Source organism: Bombina bombina, unplaced genomic scaffold (genome assembly GCF_027579735.1).
Source record: "Bombina bombina isolate aBomBom1 unplaced genomic scaffold, aBomBom1.pri scaffold_1068, whole genome shotgun sequence".
NCBI classification, from domain to species: Eukaryota; Metazoa; Chordata; class Amphibia; order Anura; family Bombinatoridae; genus Bombina; species Bombina bombina.
Window position 1 is genome coordinate 67,416 of NW_026510941.1, and position 14,982 is coordinate 82,397.

General features: G+C 40.1%; 1 protein-coding gene across 1 annotated transcript in view; it reads left to right on the forward strand.

Moving 5' to 3' along the window:
- Nucleotides 1-14,982, forward strand: part of LOC128643541 (SR-related and CTD-associated factor 4) — a gene marked incomplete at its 5' end in the record, with an annotated part of 47,734 nt that overhangs the window by 26,332 nt on the left and 6,420 nt on the right. Inside the window, 2 exons of the mRNA XM_053696385.1 lie at nucleotides 634-760; nucleotides 13,066-13,208. Coding sequence (XP_053552360.1) covers nucleotides 634-760; nucleotides 13,066-13,208 — 270 coding nt within the window. The remainder of the gene's footprint in view (nucleotides 1-633; nucleotides 761-13,065; nucleotides 13,209-14,982) is intronic.

The following is a 14,982-nucleotide window of genomic DNA, read 5'->3' on the forward strand; positions in this document are numbered from 1 at the left end:
ATTTTAAATAAAGATACCAAGAGAAGGAAGAAAATTTGATAATAGGAGTAAATTAGAAAGTTGTTTAAAATGTCATGCTCAATCTGAATCACGAAAGAAAATTTTTGGGTACAGTGTCCCTTTAATGGATTTCCTGGGGAGGCCGGATAGTTTTAAATAATAAACATTATTCTTTGATACTAAAATGGGATATGAAGTAAAATTTATCAGTTTGCAAAACAAAATCTGATATAAACTTCCGAAATGTTGGTTGAAAGAAATACTTTGCTTTAGCTTTGACTGATTAATTGTCCCTCCCCTCATAGCTTGGCAAGTGTTTTGCTGCTTTGTAGTGTTTTTCTGCAACATGGTTCAGCATTGCCTTATTTACCAAATGAGCTGCGCACTAGTTGTTGTGACTTTTATTTAGAAGACATCTAACTGTATTTAGTCTGTGAGCATTACATATCTAGTAATGCTTCCAAAAATCAGAGCAAAAAGCGCACACATTTACAACGTCATAATTACGGTTTCTGTGTAATGCATTTTTTTTGGACATCTTTTAAGTTAATGAAAAGTCTAAATATACTTTCTTGATCAGTGTTAACTCATTCTTCCTTGACACTTATAATTTTCCAAAATTTTTTTTTCAAGAGTAAGATTGTTCGTGTCCTAAATCTTTGGCAGAAAAATGGAGTCTTCAAAATTGAGATTATACAGCCATTGTTAGATATGGCAGCAGGAGCTGATGCAGCTGCAGATAATTCTGCCAACGATGAAGGTAAAATGTAGGGATAGACCGATATTGTTGTTTCAGGGTCGATACAGATTATTGCCCGCCTTTCAGGCCGATAACATGGGCCGATATTCTGTACATTTTAAAGTTTTGAAAAATCAACACAATTTCTTCACAAATCTGGTATAAACTGAACATGTTTATCAAAATGTTAAACATATTAAAAGTAAACAACTGGAAAAAATAAAGTGTTTGAAAACTTCCCAAAATATAGAAAACTTGCATAAATACCCTTTAAACTACACACTGATATAAAATTAAATAAGTCACTACTGCAAAGCTAGACACTACACAATTTCTTCAATACTCCCAGTTAAGTAGAACAACATTATAGTGCAGAAAGCATAACATTTCATCATGTTCTCCTGTTAAACGGCTTCTGTTTTTTTCATATATTGCTGCCACTTTACTAAAAACACTCTCACTTGGTACACTTTACAGATAAGGGTTTAAAGTAAAAAAAAAAATGTGTATATATATATATATATATATATATATATAAAATTTATGTAAGAGCTTACCTGATAAATTCATTTCTTTCATATTGGTAAGAGTCCATGAGCTAGTGACGTATGGGATATACATTCCTACCAGGAGGGGGCAAAGTTTTCCAAACCTCAAAATGCCTATAAATACACCTCCCACCACACCCACAACTCAGTTTAACGAATTGCCAAGTAGTGAGGTGATAACAAAAAGGAGTAAAAAAGCATACAAAAAGTGGAACTGGTAAAATAATTGTGCTTTTATACAAAAAAAACAACCATAAAAAGGGTGGACATCATGGACTCTTGCCAATATGAAAGAAATTAATTTAAATTCATATATAAATTGTTTTCTTTCATGTAATTGGAAAGAGTCCATGAGCTAGTGACGTATGGGATAGAAATACCCAAGATGTGGAAGACCATAAAAGAGTCACTAGAGAGGGAGGGATAAAATAACAGCTATTTCCACTGAGAAATTAAATCTACACAATAATTAAGTTTTCTTTTACAAGATATGACGAGTCCACGGATTTCATCCTTGTGGGATTAAATCTCCTGTTTGCAGGAAGTGGCAAAGAGAACCACAGCAGAGCTGTATATATAACTCCTCCCTTCCCTCCCAACCCAGTCATTCTCTTTGCTTGTGTTAGTGATAGGAAGAGGTAAAGTGAGGTGTTAGTTTTAGATTCTTCAATCAAGAAGTTTTTTATTTTAAAATGGTGCCAGTGAGTACTATTTTCCTCAGGGAGAATTCGTCAGTCTATTACTTCCCAAGAGGTGTGGAGACATCTTATTTTCTACCGTGATGTTGATGATCTTAGCAAAACGTTATCTAAGATCCAGGCTGGTTCCCACAGAGCATTTGAAGGTAGTAGAAAGAGATATCTTCAGTGTGGAGAACCGTATCATGCTACAAACAGCATTGAGGTATGTTCAGTCATTGTTTCTGGGGAGACTTGATGCATCAAAACAGGCTGACATTATTCCCTATCTGGGGAGTGGTAAGCAGTATACACTACATATGACAATGGTGTACCTGGAATTCCCTTTTGTATTGACTGCCTAATATGTCTAATTTAAAAGAACGTTTTGAGGTTTACTCTCTGTGTTAAAGGATACACTGGGAGATGCGGTGCTGAACTGTCATTGTTTTTACATATGTCTGACCTAAGGGAGTGCTGTTTGTTTTGGGTCTTGCAATGATATTGTGACTTTTTGTGTAAGAGGGGCACATGGCTTATTTTTTATTTAATAACCGACATGTTTGAATTTTTTTTGCTAACCCATGCGGGTCTCTATTTCGGCTATTGTTACGCCCATGGAGGGCGGGGCCTATTTTCACGCGCTCAGACGCGCAGTACCATCCGGCTCGCATAGAAGCAAAGTACTGGGCTCTGGTGGGGCCTAACTTGTTTTTGCCTGTCGCAAGGCTCTAAGGGCTCTCAGTCAGCAGCAGGGTATTCCGGGGGCAGGAAGGCGCCACAGCAGAGCTGTGGCAAGGTGCAGGAGGCCTGAAAAAATAAAAAGATTTTGTTATACTGTCATATTGAATTATATTGCCTGTTATTCATCTAAGCAAGTTGATGCAAGACAGGATATTTTGGGCACGTTAGAAGAGTTTTCTCTTTTTTTGGGCACGTTAGAAGAGTTTTCTTGTTTTAAAGATTTCAGAAAAATTGTTGCGCGTTTTATTATTTAAAGGTGCAGTACACTTTTTTAGTACAAATATTTTTTCTATGTAATTTGATTCCAGAGCTCAATATTTCACATAAGAAACGACTATTATTGCTAGTCTGTTTAACATGTCTGAAACTGAGGAAACTACTTGTTCTATGTGTTTAGATGCCACTGTGAAACCCCCTCTTACTTTTTGTCCCTCATGTACTGAAAGGGCCTTACAATGTAAATCTCAAATTTCTCCTACATTGGTGTATCCGGTCCACGGCTTCATCCTTACTTGTGGGATATTCTCAATCCCTACAGGAAGTGGCAAAGAGAGCACACAGCAGAGCTGTCCTTATAGCTCCCCTCAGGCTCCGCCCCCCCAGTCATTCTCTTTGCCGCTCTAACTAGTAGCATCTCCACGCGGGTGGTAAAGAGTATGTGGTGTTAGTTGTAGTTTTTTATTTCTTCTATCAAGAGTTTGTTATTTTAAAATCGTGCCGGCTTGTACTATTTACTCTGCAGCAGAAAGTGATGAAGATTTCTGCTAAGAGGAATATGATTTTAGCACCAGTAACTAAATTCCAGAACATCAGTTGGGGGGAACAGTTTGCAAGCTTAACTGCTTCAGGTATGATCAGTCATTTTTCTAACAAGACCATGTAATGCTAGAAGACTGTCAGAAATTCCCTCTGGGATAGGTAAGCCATTTTTCTTAGACTCTGTATAAAATGATGGCTTATATTAAGGGCTCTATGCTTGTTGACACTTGTGGGCTTAATCGATTGCTTTTTAGCATGTTTTTCACTATAAATAAGGTGTTTTTTCAGACTTTAAAACACTTTTGGGGTTTAATTTGCACCTGGCACTTATTTGGACACCTAATCTAGTCAGAAAGGCCCCTCCACTCTGGAATGAAGAGGGAGGAGGCCTCATTTTCGCGCCTCAATTGCGCAGTTGTTTTGCCTAGGCAGTTCATGCAGCTTCACGTGGGGAGTCCAGAGGCATCAGAAAAGACTCCAGAGAGGCTTATTTCCTACTAAAATAATCCCTAAGGAAGGTAAAGGCCACAGTGGAAGCTGTGGCATAGTACTGTAGTGTGTTAACCGATTAATAACTGTTATTAGCTCCGGTTTGGGCATTAAGGGGTTAATTGGTCTGAAAATTTGTGTGCAATCTTTTCAAAGCATTAAGACACTGTGGTGAAAATTTCATTAAAATCGGATGTTTATTTGATGGTTTTTTGATGTTTCAGTAATAAAGTGTGCACTTTTATTATTTAAAGAGACAGTAACGTTTTTGTCAAAAATAATTTTTATTGCATTGAAGTTCTGTATAAGTCTGTCAAACATGTCTGAATCTTCAGATAGCCTATGTTCTGTATGTTCAAAGACCAAGGTGGTTCCTCCATTAAATTTATGTGTGAAGTGTGCCATAGCGTCCGAACAGCTTAAGGACCGTACAATCACACTTAAAAATATAGCCCAAGATGATTCTTTAGCTGAAGGTAGTGAAGATAGCTCGCTATCCTCTCCTTCTGTGTCAACACCAGCTATGCCCGCGCAAGCGATGCCCAGTACATCTAGCGCACCAATTGCGATTACTATGCAACAGTTAGCGGCAGTAATGGATAATTTCTCTCTGCATTTTTATCCAAACTGCCAGCTTTTCCTAGGAAGCGTGATTGCTAAGTCTTAAACACAGAAAATGAGCAAGCAGACGCAGAGGATAATTTATCTGTAGTGCCCTCACATCAATCTGACTTGGCGGTGAGGGAGGGCCTGTCTGAGGGAGAAATTTCTGACACAGGAAAAGTTTCTCAGCAGGCAGAGCCTGATACCATAGCATTTAAATTTAAGCTAGAACACCTCCGCGCCCTAATTAAGGAGGTCCTAGCTACACTTGATGATTGTGATCCTTTGGTGATCCCAGAAAAATTGTGTAAAATGGACACATTTTTAGAGGTCCCAGTACACACTGATGCGTTTCCGATACCTAAGAGGGTGGCGGATATCGTGACTAAGGAGTGGGAGAAGCCAGGTGTACCTTTTGTTCCCCCTCCTATATTTAAGAAAATGTTCCCAATTGTTGACCCTAGAAGGGACGCATGGCAGACGGTCCCCAAGGTAGAGGGGGCAGTTTCAACGCTAGCTAAGCGCACGACTAAACCAATAGAGGACAGTTGCGCTTTCAAAGACCCTATGGATAAAAAATTTAGAAGGTTTACTTAAGAGAATTTTTGTTCAACAGGGTTTTCTTCTTCAACCAATTTCTTGCATTATTCCTGTAACCACTGCAGCGGCTTTTTGGTTTGAGGAACTAGAAAACTCGCTACAGAAGAAGACTTCTTATGATGAAGTCATGGACAGAATTCACGCCCTGAAGTTGGCTAATTCTTTCATTACAGATGCCGCTTTCCAGTTAGCTAAATTGGCGGCGAAAAATTCTGGTTTTGCAATCGTGGCGCGCAGAGCGCTTTGGTTAAAATCTTGGTCGGCGGATGTGTCGTCCAAAACAAAATTGCTTAATATTCCTTTCAAGGGTAAGACCCTATTCGGGCCAGAGTTGAAAGAAATTATTTCAGATATCACTGGGGGAAAGGGCCATGCCCTTCCACAGGATAGACCTTTCAAAGCTAAAAATAAGTCTAATTTTCGTTCCTTTTGCAATTTCAGGAACGGACCGGCTTCTACCTCTACAGCCACTAGGCAAGAGGGTAACGCACCCCAGCCCAAACCAGCATGGAAGCCATTGCAAGGCTGGAACAAGGGTAAACAGGCCAAGAATCCTGCTGCTGCTACCAAGACAGCATGAAGGGGTAGCCCCCGATCCGGGACCGGATCTAGTAGGGGGCAGACTTTCTCTCTTTGCTCAGGCTTGGGCAAGAGATGTTCCGGACCCCTGGGCACTAGAAATTGTCTCTCAGGGGTATCTTCTAGAGTTCAAAGACATGTCTCGCTTATATTTAGACCAGATAAAGAGACAGGCATTCTTACATTGCGTAGAAGACCTTTTAAAAATGGGAGTGATACACACAGTTCCGACAGCAGAACAAGGACTGGGTTTTTACTCAAACCTGTTTGTAGTTCCCAAAAAGGAAGGAACTTTCAGGCCAATTCTGGACTTAAAAATTCTAAACAAATTCCTCATAGTTCCATCATTCAAAATGGAAACCATTCGGACAATTTTACCAATGATCCAGGAGGGTCAATATATGACTACCGTGGACTTAAAGGATGCGTACCTGCATATTCCTATCCACAAAGATCACCATCAGTTCCTGAGGTTCGCCTTTCTGTACAAGCATTACCAGTTCGTGGCTCTTCCCTTCGGATTGGCCACTGCTCCCAGAATTTTCACAAAGGTGCTAGGGTCCCTTCTAGCGGTGCTAAGGCCAAGGGGCATTGCAGTAGCACCTTACCTAGACAACATATTAATACAAGCGTCGTCCTTTCACAAAGCAAAGGCTCATACAGACATTGTTCTAGCCTTTCTAAGGTCTCACTGGTGGAAGGTGAACATAGAAAAAAGTTCTCTGTCCCCGTTCACAAGGGTTCCCTTCCTGGGAACAATAATAGACTCAGTAGAAATGAAGATCTTTCTGACAGAGGTCAGGAAGTTAAAACTTCTGAACACTTGTCGAGTTATTCAATCCATTCCTCAACCCTTCATAGCTCAGTGCATGGAGGTAATAGGACTCATGGTTGCAGCAATGGACGTGGTTCCATTTGCTCAAATTCATTTAAGACCATTGCAACTGTGCATGCTCAAACAGTGGAATGGGGATTATGCAGATTTGTCTCCCCAGATTCAAATGGACCAGAAAACCAGAGACTCACTCCTCTGGTGGTTGTTTCTGGATCACCTGTCTCAGGGAATGAGTTTCCGCAGACCGGAGTGGATCATTGTCACGACCGACGCCAGCCTCCTAGGCTGGGGCGCGGTCTGGGAGTCCCTGAAGGCTCAGGGTCTATGGTCTCGGGAAGAATCTCTTCTCCCGATAAACATTTTGGAACTGAGAGCGATATTCAATGCGCTCCAGGCATGGCCTCAACTAGCGGAGGCCAAATTCATCAGATTTCAGTCGGACAACATGACGACTGTAGCGTACATCAATCATCAGGGGGGAACAAAGAGTTCCCTGGCGATGAGGGAGGTATCCAAAATCATCAAATGGGCAGAGGATCACTCCTGCCATCTATCAGCAATTCACATCCCAGGAGTGGACAACTGGGAAGCGGATTATCTGAGTCGTCAGACTTTCCATCCGGGGGGAGTGGGAACTTCACCCGGAGGTTTTTGCCCAGTTAACTCAACTATGGGGCCTTCCAGATCTGGATCTGATGGCGTCACGTTAGAACTCCAAAGTTCCACGTTACGTGTCCAGGGATCCCAAGGCGACATTGGTAGATGCCTTAATAGCGCCTTGGTCGTTCAATCTAGCTTATGTCTTTCCACCGTTTCCCTTTCTCCCCCGGCTAGTAGCCAGGATCAAACAGGAGAAGGCTTCGGTAATTCTGATAGCTCCTGCGTGGCCACGCAGGACTTGGTATGCAGACCTGGTGAATATGTCATCGGTTCCACCATGGAAGCTACCTTTGAGGCAGGACCTTCTAATTCAAGGTCCATTCGATCATCCAAACCTAGTTTCTCTGCAACTGACTGCTTGGAGATTGAACGCTTGATTCTAGCTAAGCGTGGGTTTTCGGAATCAGTTATAGATACCCTGATCCAGGCTAGAAAGCCTGTCACCAGGAAAATTTACCATAAGATATGGCGGAAATATCTTTGTTGGTGCGAATCCAAGGGTTACTCATGGAGTAAAATTAGGATTCCAAGGATTCTATCTTTTCTCCAAGAAGGATTGGAGAAAGGTTTGTCAGCTAGTTCCTTAAAAGGACAGATATCTGCTCTGTCTGTTTTGTTACACAAGCGTCTGGCAGCAATGCCAGATGTTCAGGCGTTTGTACAGGCTTTAGTCATAATCAAGCCTGTCTATAGACCTGTGGCTCCTCCACGGAGTCTAAATTTAGTTCTTTCAGTTCTTCAAGGGGTTCCGTTTGAACCTCTACATTCCATAGATATCAAGTTACTATCTTGGAAAGTTTTGTTTTTGGTAGCTATTTCTTCTGCTAGAAGAGTTTCTGAATTGTCTGCTTTGCAGTGTAATTCACCTTACCTGGTGTTCCATACAGATAAGGTCGTTTTACGTACCAAACCTGGTTTTCTTCCAAAAGTGGTTTCCAATAAGAATACTAACCAGGAAATAGTTGTTCCTTCTCAGTGTCCTAATCCAGTTTCTAACAAGGAACGTCTGTTGCACAATCTTGATGTGGTTCGTGCTTTAAAGTTCTATCTAAAAGCAACTAAAGACTTCAGACAAACATCGTCCTTGTTTGTCGTCTATTCTGGCAAGAGGAGAGGTCAAAAGGCGACTGCGACCTCTCTGTCCTTCTGACTGAAAAGCATCATCCGGTTGGCTTATGAGACTGCTGAAAGGCAGCCCCCTGAACGAATTACAGCTCACTCTACTAGAGCTGTGGCTTCCACATTGGCTTTCAAGAATGAGGCTTCTGTTGAACAGATCTGTAAGGCAGCGACTTGGTCTTCTCTGCATACATTTGCCAAATTTTACAAATTCGATACTTTTGCTTCTTCGGAGGCTATTTTTGGGAGAAAGGTTTTACAAGCAGTGGTGCCTTCCGTTTAGGTTACCTGACTTGTTCCCTCCCTTCATCCGTGTCCTAAAGCTTTGGTATTGGTTCCCACAAGTAAGGATGAAGCCGTGGACCGGATACACCAATGCAGGAGAAACAGAATTTATGTTTACCTGATAAATTTCTTTCTCCTACGTTGTATCCGATCAACGGCCCACCCTGGCATTTTAGTCAGGTTTAAATTTATTTTTGTAAACTACAGTCACCACTGCACCCTATGGTTCTCCTTTTTCTCCTAACCGTCGGTCGAATGACTGGGGGGCGGAGCCTGAGGGGAGCTATATGGACAGCTCTGCTGTGTGCTCTCTTTGCCACTTCCTGTAGGGATTGAGAATATCCCACAAGTAAGGATGAAGCCGTGGACCGGATACACCGTAGGAGAAAGAAATTTATCAGGTAAACATAAATTCTGTTTTTATTTAAGGCTTAGGATGATTCTCAGTCTGAGGAGAATCAGGATATGCCACCAAATTCTCCCCAAGCATCACAACCTTTTAACGCCCACACAAGCGACGCCGGGTTCTTCAACCGCGTCTAATTTATTTACTCTGCAGGATATGGCTGCAGTTATGTCATCTACCCTTACAGAGGTATTATCTAAGTTGCCAGTGTTACAGGGCAAACGCAGAAGGACAGAATTCAATGCGAATACTGAGTCCTCTGATGCTTTGTTAGCTATTTCCGATGTACCCTCACAGGGATCTGAATTGCGGGTCAGGGAACTTCTGTCTGAGGGGGAACTTTCCGATTCGAGAAATGCGTTACCTCAGACGGACTCGGACATCATGTCCTTTCGATTTAAGCTTGAACACCTCCGCTTGTTACTTCGGGAGGTTTTAGCGACTCTGGATGACTGTGACTCTATTGTGGTACCACCAGAGAAATTGTGTAAAATGGACACATACTTAGAGATACCTGCTTACACTGTTTTTTCGGTTCCTAAGAGAATCTCAGAGATTATTAAGAGGGAATGGGACAGACCGGGTATCCTGTTCTCACCCTCTACTAATTTCAATCTTCATTGTTCATTGTTTTTTCTGGAAATCGTAGGGGTCAGAAAGCTACAGCTACCTCTTTCTTTTTGGCTGAAGAGTATCATCTGTCTGACATATGAAACTGCTGGACAGCAGCCTCCTGAGAGAATTACGGCTCATTCTACTAGGGCTGTGGCTTCCTCATGGGCATTTAAAAACGATGCTTCTGTTGCACAGATTTGCAAGGCTGCAACTTGGTCGTCTCTTCACACTTTTTCCAAATTTTCCAAATTTCATACTTTTGCTTCTTCGGAGGCTGGTTTTGGGAGAAAGGTTCTTCAAGCAGTGGTCCCTTCTGTTTAGGTTCCTGTCTTGTGCCTCCCTTTCATCCGTGTCCTGTAGCTTTGGTACTGTATCCCACAAGTAAGGCTGAAATCCATGGACTTGTCATATCTTGTAAAAGAAAAGGAAATTTATACTTACCTGATAAATTTATTTCTTTTACGATACGACGAGTCCACAGCCCTCCCTGTCATTTCTAAGACGGGTATTTATTTATTTTTGTTAAACTTCAGTCACCTCTGCACCTTTGGCTTTTCCTTTCTCTTCCTAACTTCGGTCAAATGACTGGGTTGGGAGGGAAGGGAGGAGCAATATATACAGCTCTGCTGTGGCGCTCTTTGCCACTTCCTGCTAACAGGAGATTTAATCCCACAAGTAAGGATGAAATCTGTGGACTCTTCATATCGTAAAGAAATAAATTTATCAGGTAAGCATAAATTTCCTTTTTCTTGAAAAAAATTAAATCAAAAACAATAGAATCAAACTGAAACAGCTGCCTGAAGAACTTTTCTACCAAAGACTGCTTCAGGTGAAGCAAAATACATTAAAATGGTAAAAACAAAAGTATGCAAAGAAGACCAAAATACTGCTTTGCAAATTTGATCATCCGAAGCTTCATTCTGAAGAAGACCAAGAAATGGTGACAGAATGAGCTGTAAATCTCTGAGGTGGAACCTGCCCTGCCTCCAAATAAGTCTTAAAAAACAAAAGCTTTAACGAGGATGCCAAAGAAATGGCAGAGGCTTTCTAACCTTTTCTGAAACCGGAAAAGCAGACTAGAAGTTTTCTGAAATCCTAATAACCTTGATATAGAATTACAAAGCTCTTACTACATCCAAAGGATGTAAAGAACTCTCAAAGAATTTTTTAGGATTAGAATACAAACAAGGAACAACAATTTCTCTACGAATGTTGTTCAAATTCAGATAAGGAGACAGAGAAGAGAGAGCTGATAAATAATAAACTCTTCTAACAGAAGAGATTTCCATGAAAGTAGATAATCTTTAAAGAAAATATAGGCTCAAAAGAAAGAGCCTGCAAAATCCTTGAACCAAATTAAGACTCCAAAAAGGAGAATTAATAAATGAACAGGCTTGATACAAACCAAAAGCCTGAACAAAACAGTGAATATCAGGAAGTTTAAAGAATCTTACTAGGAAATAAAGCAGAACAGATGGGGTTTTGTCCCTTCAAAAAATTTGCAGACAAACTTATCTAAACCATCCTGAAGAAACTGAAAAATCCTAGGAATTCTAAAAGAATGCCAAGAGAATTTATGAGAACACCATAAAATGTAGGTTTTCCAAACCTGATAATACATGTTCCTTGAAACAGGCTTATATGCCTGCAACATAGTGATAAAAACTGAGTCAGAGAAACTTCTATGACTAAACACCTTCAAATTAGTAATTTGAGAACCCGATGGAAAAAAGGCCCCTGAAACAAGAGGGCTGGCCAAAGAAAAAGTGGGCAAGGAAAGGATGGCAGCTGGACATCCGGACAAGATCCACATAGCAAACCTGTGAGGCCATGCTGATGCTATCAGAAACACATGAGACTGTTCCAATATAATCTTGAAGATCACCCTTGGAAGTAGCCAGGTTGCAAAAACAAGACACTGCTAATACATCCACTATTTCCGTCTGAGGCTCCCTGGACTTGAAAAGGTACCTGGGAAATTAAGAAAACACATCTGTATAGCGATACCACTCTCCCGGATGTAAAGACTGACGGCTGAGATAACCCATCTCCCAAATGTCTAAACCTGAGAGATAAATCGTAGAAATTACAGGAGATGAATTCCACCTAAGAACGTATTCAAGATACTTCTTAAAGGGACAGTCAACACAAGAATTTGTTGTTTAAAAGGAAAGATAATCCCTTCATTACCCATTCCCCAGTTTTACATAACTAAGTTATAGAAATACACTTTTTAACTCTGTGATTACCTTGTATCTAAGCCTCTGCAAACTGCCCTCTTGTTTCAGTTGTTTTGACAAACTTGCATTTTAGCCAATCAGCGCTATCTCCAGGGGAACTTAATGTGCATGAGCTCAATGTTATCTCTATGAAACCTGTAACACTTGCATCCATTAAGAATACAGTCCAGGAAGGACGAACAAAAGGAGGCCCCCTGAATAAAACAATGATATTCTTATCACCAAATCAGAGAGACTTGAGTGTTGGAATTTAAGAATATCAACTGTGATATCTGAGAATAATCCCTGCACCATTGAATCAGTATGCAAAGCAAAAGAGGTCTCAGATGAAAAACGAGCAAAGGGAACCACGTCCAAAGCTGCAGTTATGAGTCCTAAAACTTCCATGCACATAGCCACTAAAAGGAATGTTCTAGAGTCCACAGTATATCACATTGAGAACTTTTGTGTGCATATATACACATTAGTTGCAAGTCTTGTGACTCTGTTGGATTATGGTCACGGTATTAGGGGGATTAGCTAGTGCTTTTAGCAAGTGTGTAGGAGAACAGGTTTACGTAAAACTCCAGTCCCATTTCGAAGAGTACTAACCTCCATAAGAGACTACTCCAAATCTTCTGACACTTCTCTGCAAACCTCCTGTAACGAAAGGCAAAGAATGACTTGGGGGGAGGGGGGTATTTAAGCCTTTGGCTGGGGTGTCTTTGCCTCCTCCTGGTGGCCAGGTTATTATTTCCCACAAGTAATGAATGAAGCAGTGGACTCTCCTCCCATTAAGATGGAAATACCATTATACAGTGTTCTCCACAGAAAATTTCGTCAGCCGAATGCTTTTATAAAGTAGCCAGGTGGGAGGGAAGTGTAATACTTTCTAATATTATTTTAACATTTTCTGCTATCTAACCACAAATTAATTGCATAATTTAATTTCTTTTTTTTAAAAAAATTATGTTTTGAGCAATAAACATTGAAATAATTTAATATTACCTAATTTTAGGTTATATTTGGCTAAAAAATTTTAGCCGGTGGTCAGTAAAATCAGCCAGATGGTGCATACATTATTAAGATCCTGGGCAGAACACTGTTCTATTTGAAGCCAACAAAAGTTGTAGATATTTACATTGCTTATACCATAGTTTTAACTAAGTTGGATTATTATTTTAACAGGCTCTTCCCCACCACCAGTGGCCCCATCAGAGCCAATTGAAGATCCATCTGATTCTGGTCCTTCTGTGTCAGTACCACCGTTACCAAGTTCTGATGCATTTGCAGCTGTTGCTCAGTTATTTCAAACTACCCAAGGACAGCAAGTATGTTTTTGCTTTTCTTAAAATTGCAGTTTCTCCATTTAGTTTTTTTCATTTGATAAATCTAATATATATAGGTATATATATATATATATATATATATATATATATATATATATATATGTGTGTGTGTATGTATGTATCTATGTATATATGTGTGTATATGTGTGTGTGTATGTATGTATCTATGTATATATATGTGTGTGTGTGTGTGTGTGTGTGTGTATGTATCTATGTATATATATATATATGTGTGTGTGTGTGTATGTATCTATGTACATATATATATGTGTGTGTGTGTATGTATGTATCTGTGTGTGTGTATGTCTCTATGTATGTATGTGTGTGTGTGTATGTATCTATGTGTGATATAGATATGTGTGTGTGTATATATATATATATATATATATATATATATATATATATATATATATATATATATATACACACTTTTTTTTTTTTTTTTTTAATACACCGTCCGTACATATGTGGTCATTGTTCAGTTACTTGGAATGCCTTTTAATTTCTAATTTAGTTATAAAAAATATGTGTGGCAATTATTATTCATTATGATCAGTTAGAAGTAGTGCAGGAGCGCTAGAAAAGCTGTAAGGGTTATATGGAATAATGAGTTGAAATACAAGATTTTTTAAATAGAAATCACATATGTATGTGGTATTTTGTTTTATTATATAAAAATATATATCTATACACCCTTACATTTAGGGACGTCTCCCTTATACAGTACTATATAGCTTCAAAACGTGTTTATAATAAAAACATAATAAAAGCAGTATCAATCATTTTTAGCAATTGCATATATATAACAAATCTTTAAAAATATTTCTTGTAGGTCTCAGATTAAGAACGGTCAACTGTTTAAAATAACAAGTATATAACAGTGTAATTTTAGATTATTCCACCTTAAAACAGATCTTTAGACTTTTTGTCAAAAAACTTCCAGTGCTCTAAATTGTAGCGTTTCAATGTATCATGATTAGCGGACCAGATACAATTAAAGTACATAGTTTCCTCTAGGAATCAAATGCCCATATTTTGTGCAGATATAAAGTCAGTAAGAGGTTTTAATTTAGCTTACCGGATCTTCTGGCACTTAACAGTGCCTGATTGTTGGATCTTTTTCTTACCGGTTTATTTATGCAGCTGTTTTTTTCGATGTCTCTTACTTTTTTGAATTTTGATGTTCCGCGGTTTAGGAGAAAGGTCTGTTCTGATGGCAGGAGGCTGGAATCTCACTGGTAGGTAGCGTCTTTGCTTTGAGAGTCTCAGTTATGTGATGCACGCTATCAGCGTGTATGCCAGCAATATGGCTGATGAAAGAAGCAAACAAACAGCCGTTCGTTACCAATTAGTTCCTGGTTTCTCAATAGCCGGCCGTGGCCCAGTACCGGGCCGTGATAGCCCTGCTGGTGGGCCCCAGCCTGTCATGCCCCCACTGCACACCAAGGGCAGACTGATACCAATCAAGGTCCCAGGAACACTCACACTGACCAAAATGTATTACATTTTATGCAAATGAACATGGTAGCCTCCCTGCCCTGCCCCCAACAGGCCCCTCAACCTCCAGAGCCAGGACCCCCAACATTAAGGTCCAGAAAAAGGGTACCCAACCTCCAGGGCCAGACCCCACACTCCATGGCCCTCACAGCGACAGACCCTCGCCAGGGCCCCTTTAAACCCACACTTTTTTGCTTAGTTACTGATAGGGCAACTGAACACTCCAGCTTAAGGAATGCACCAGGATCCGTGGAGATGC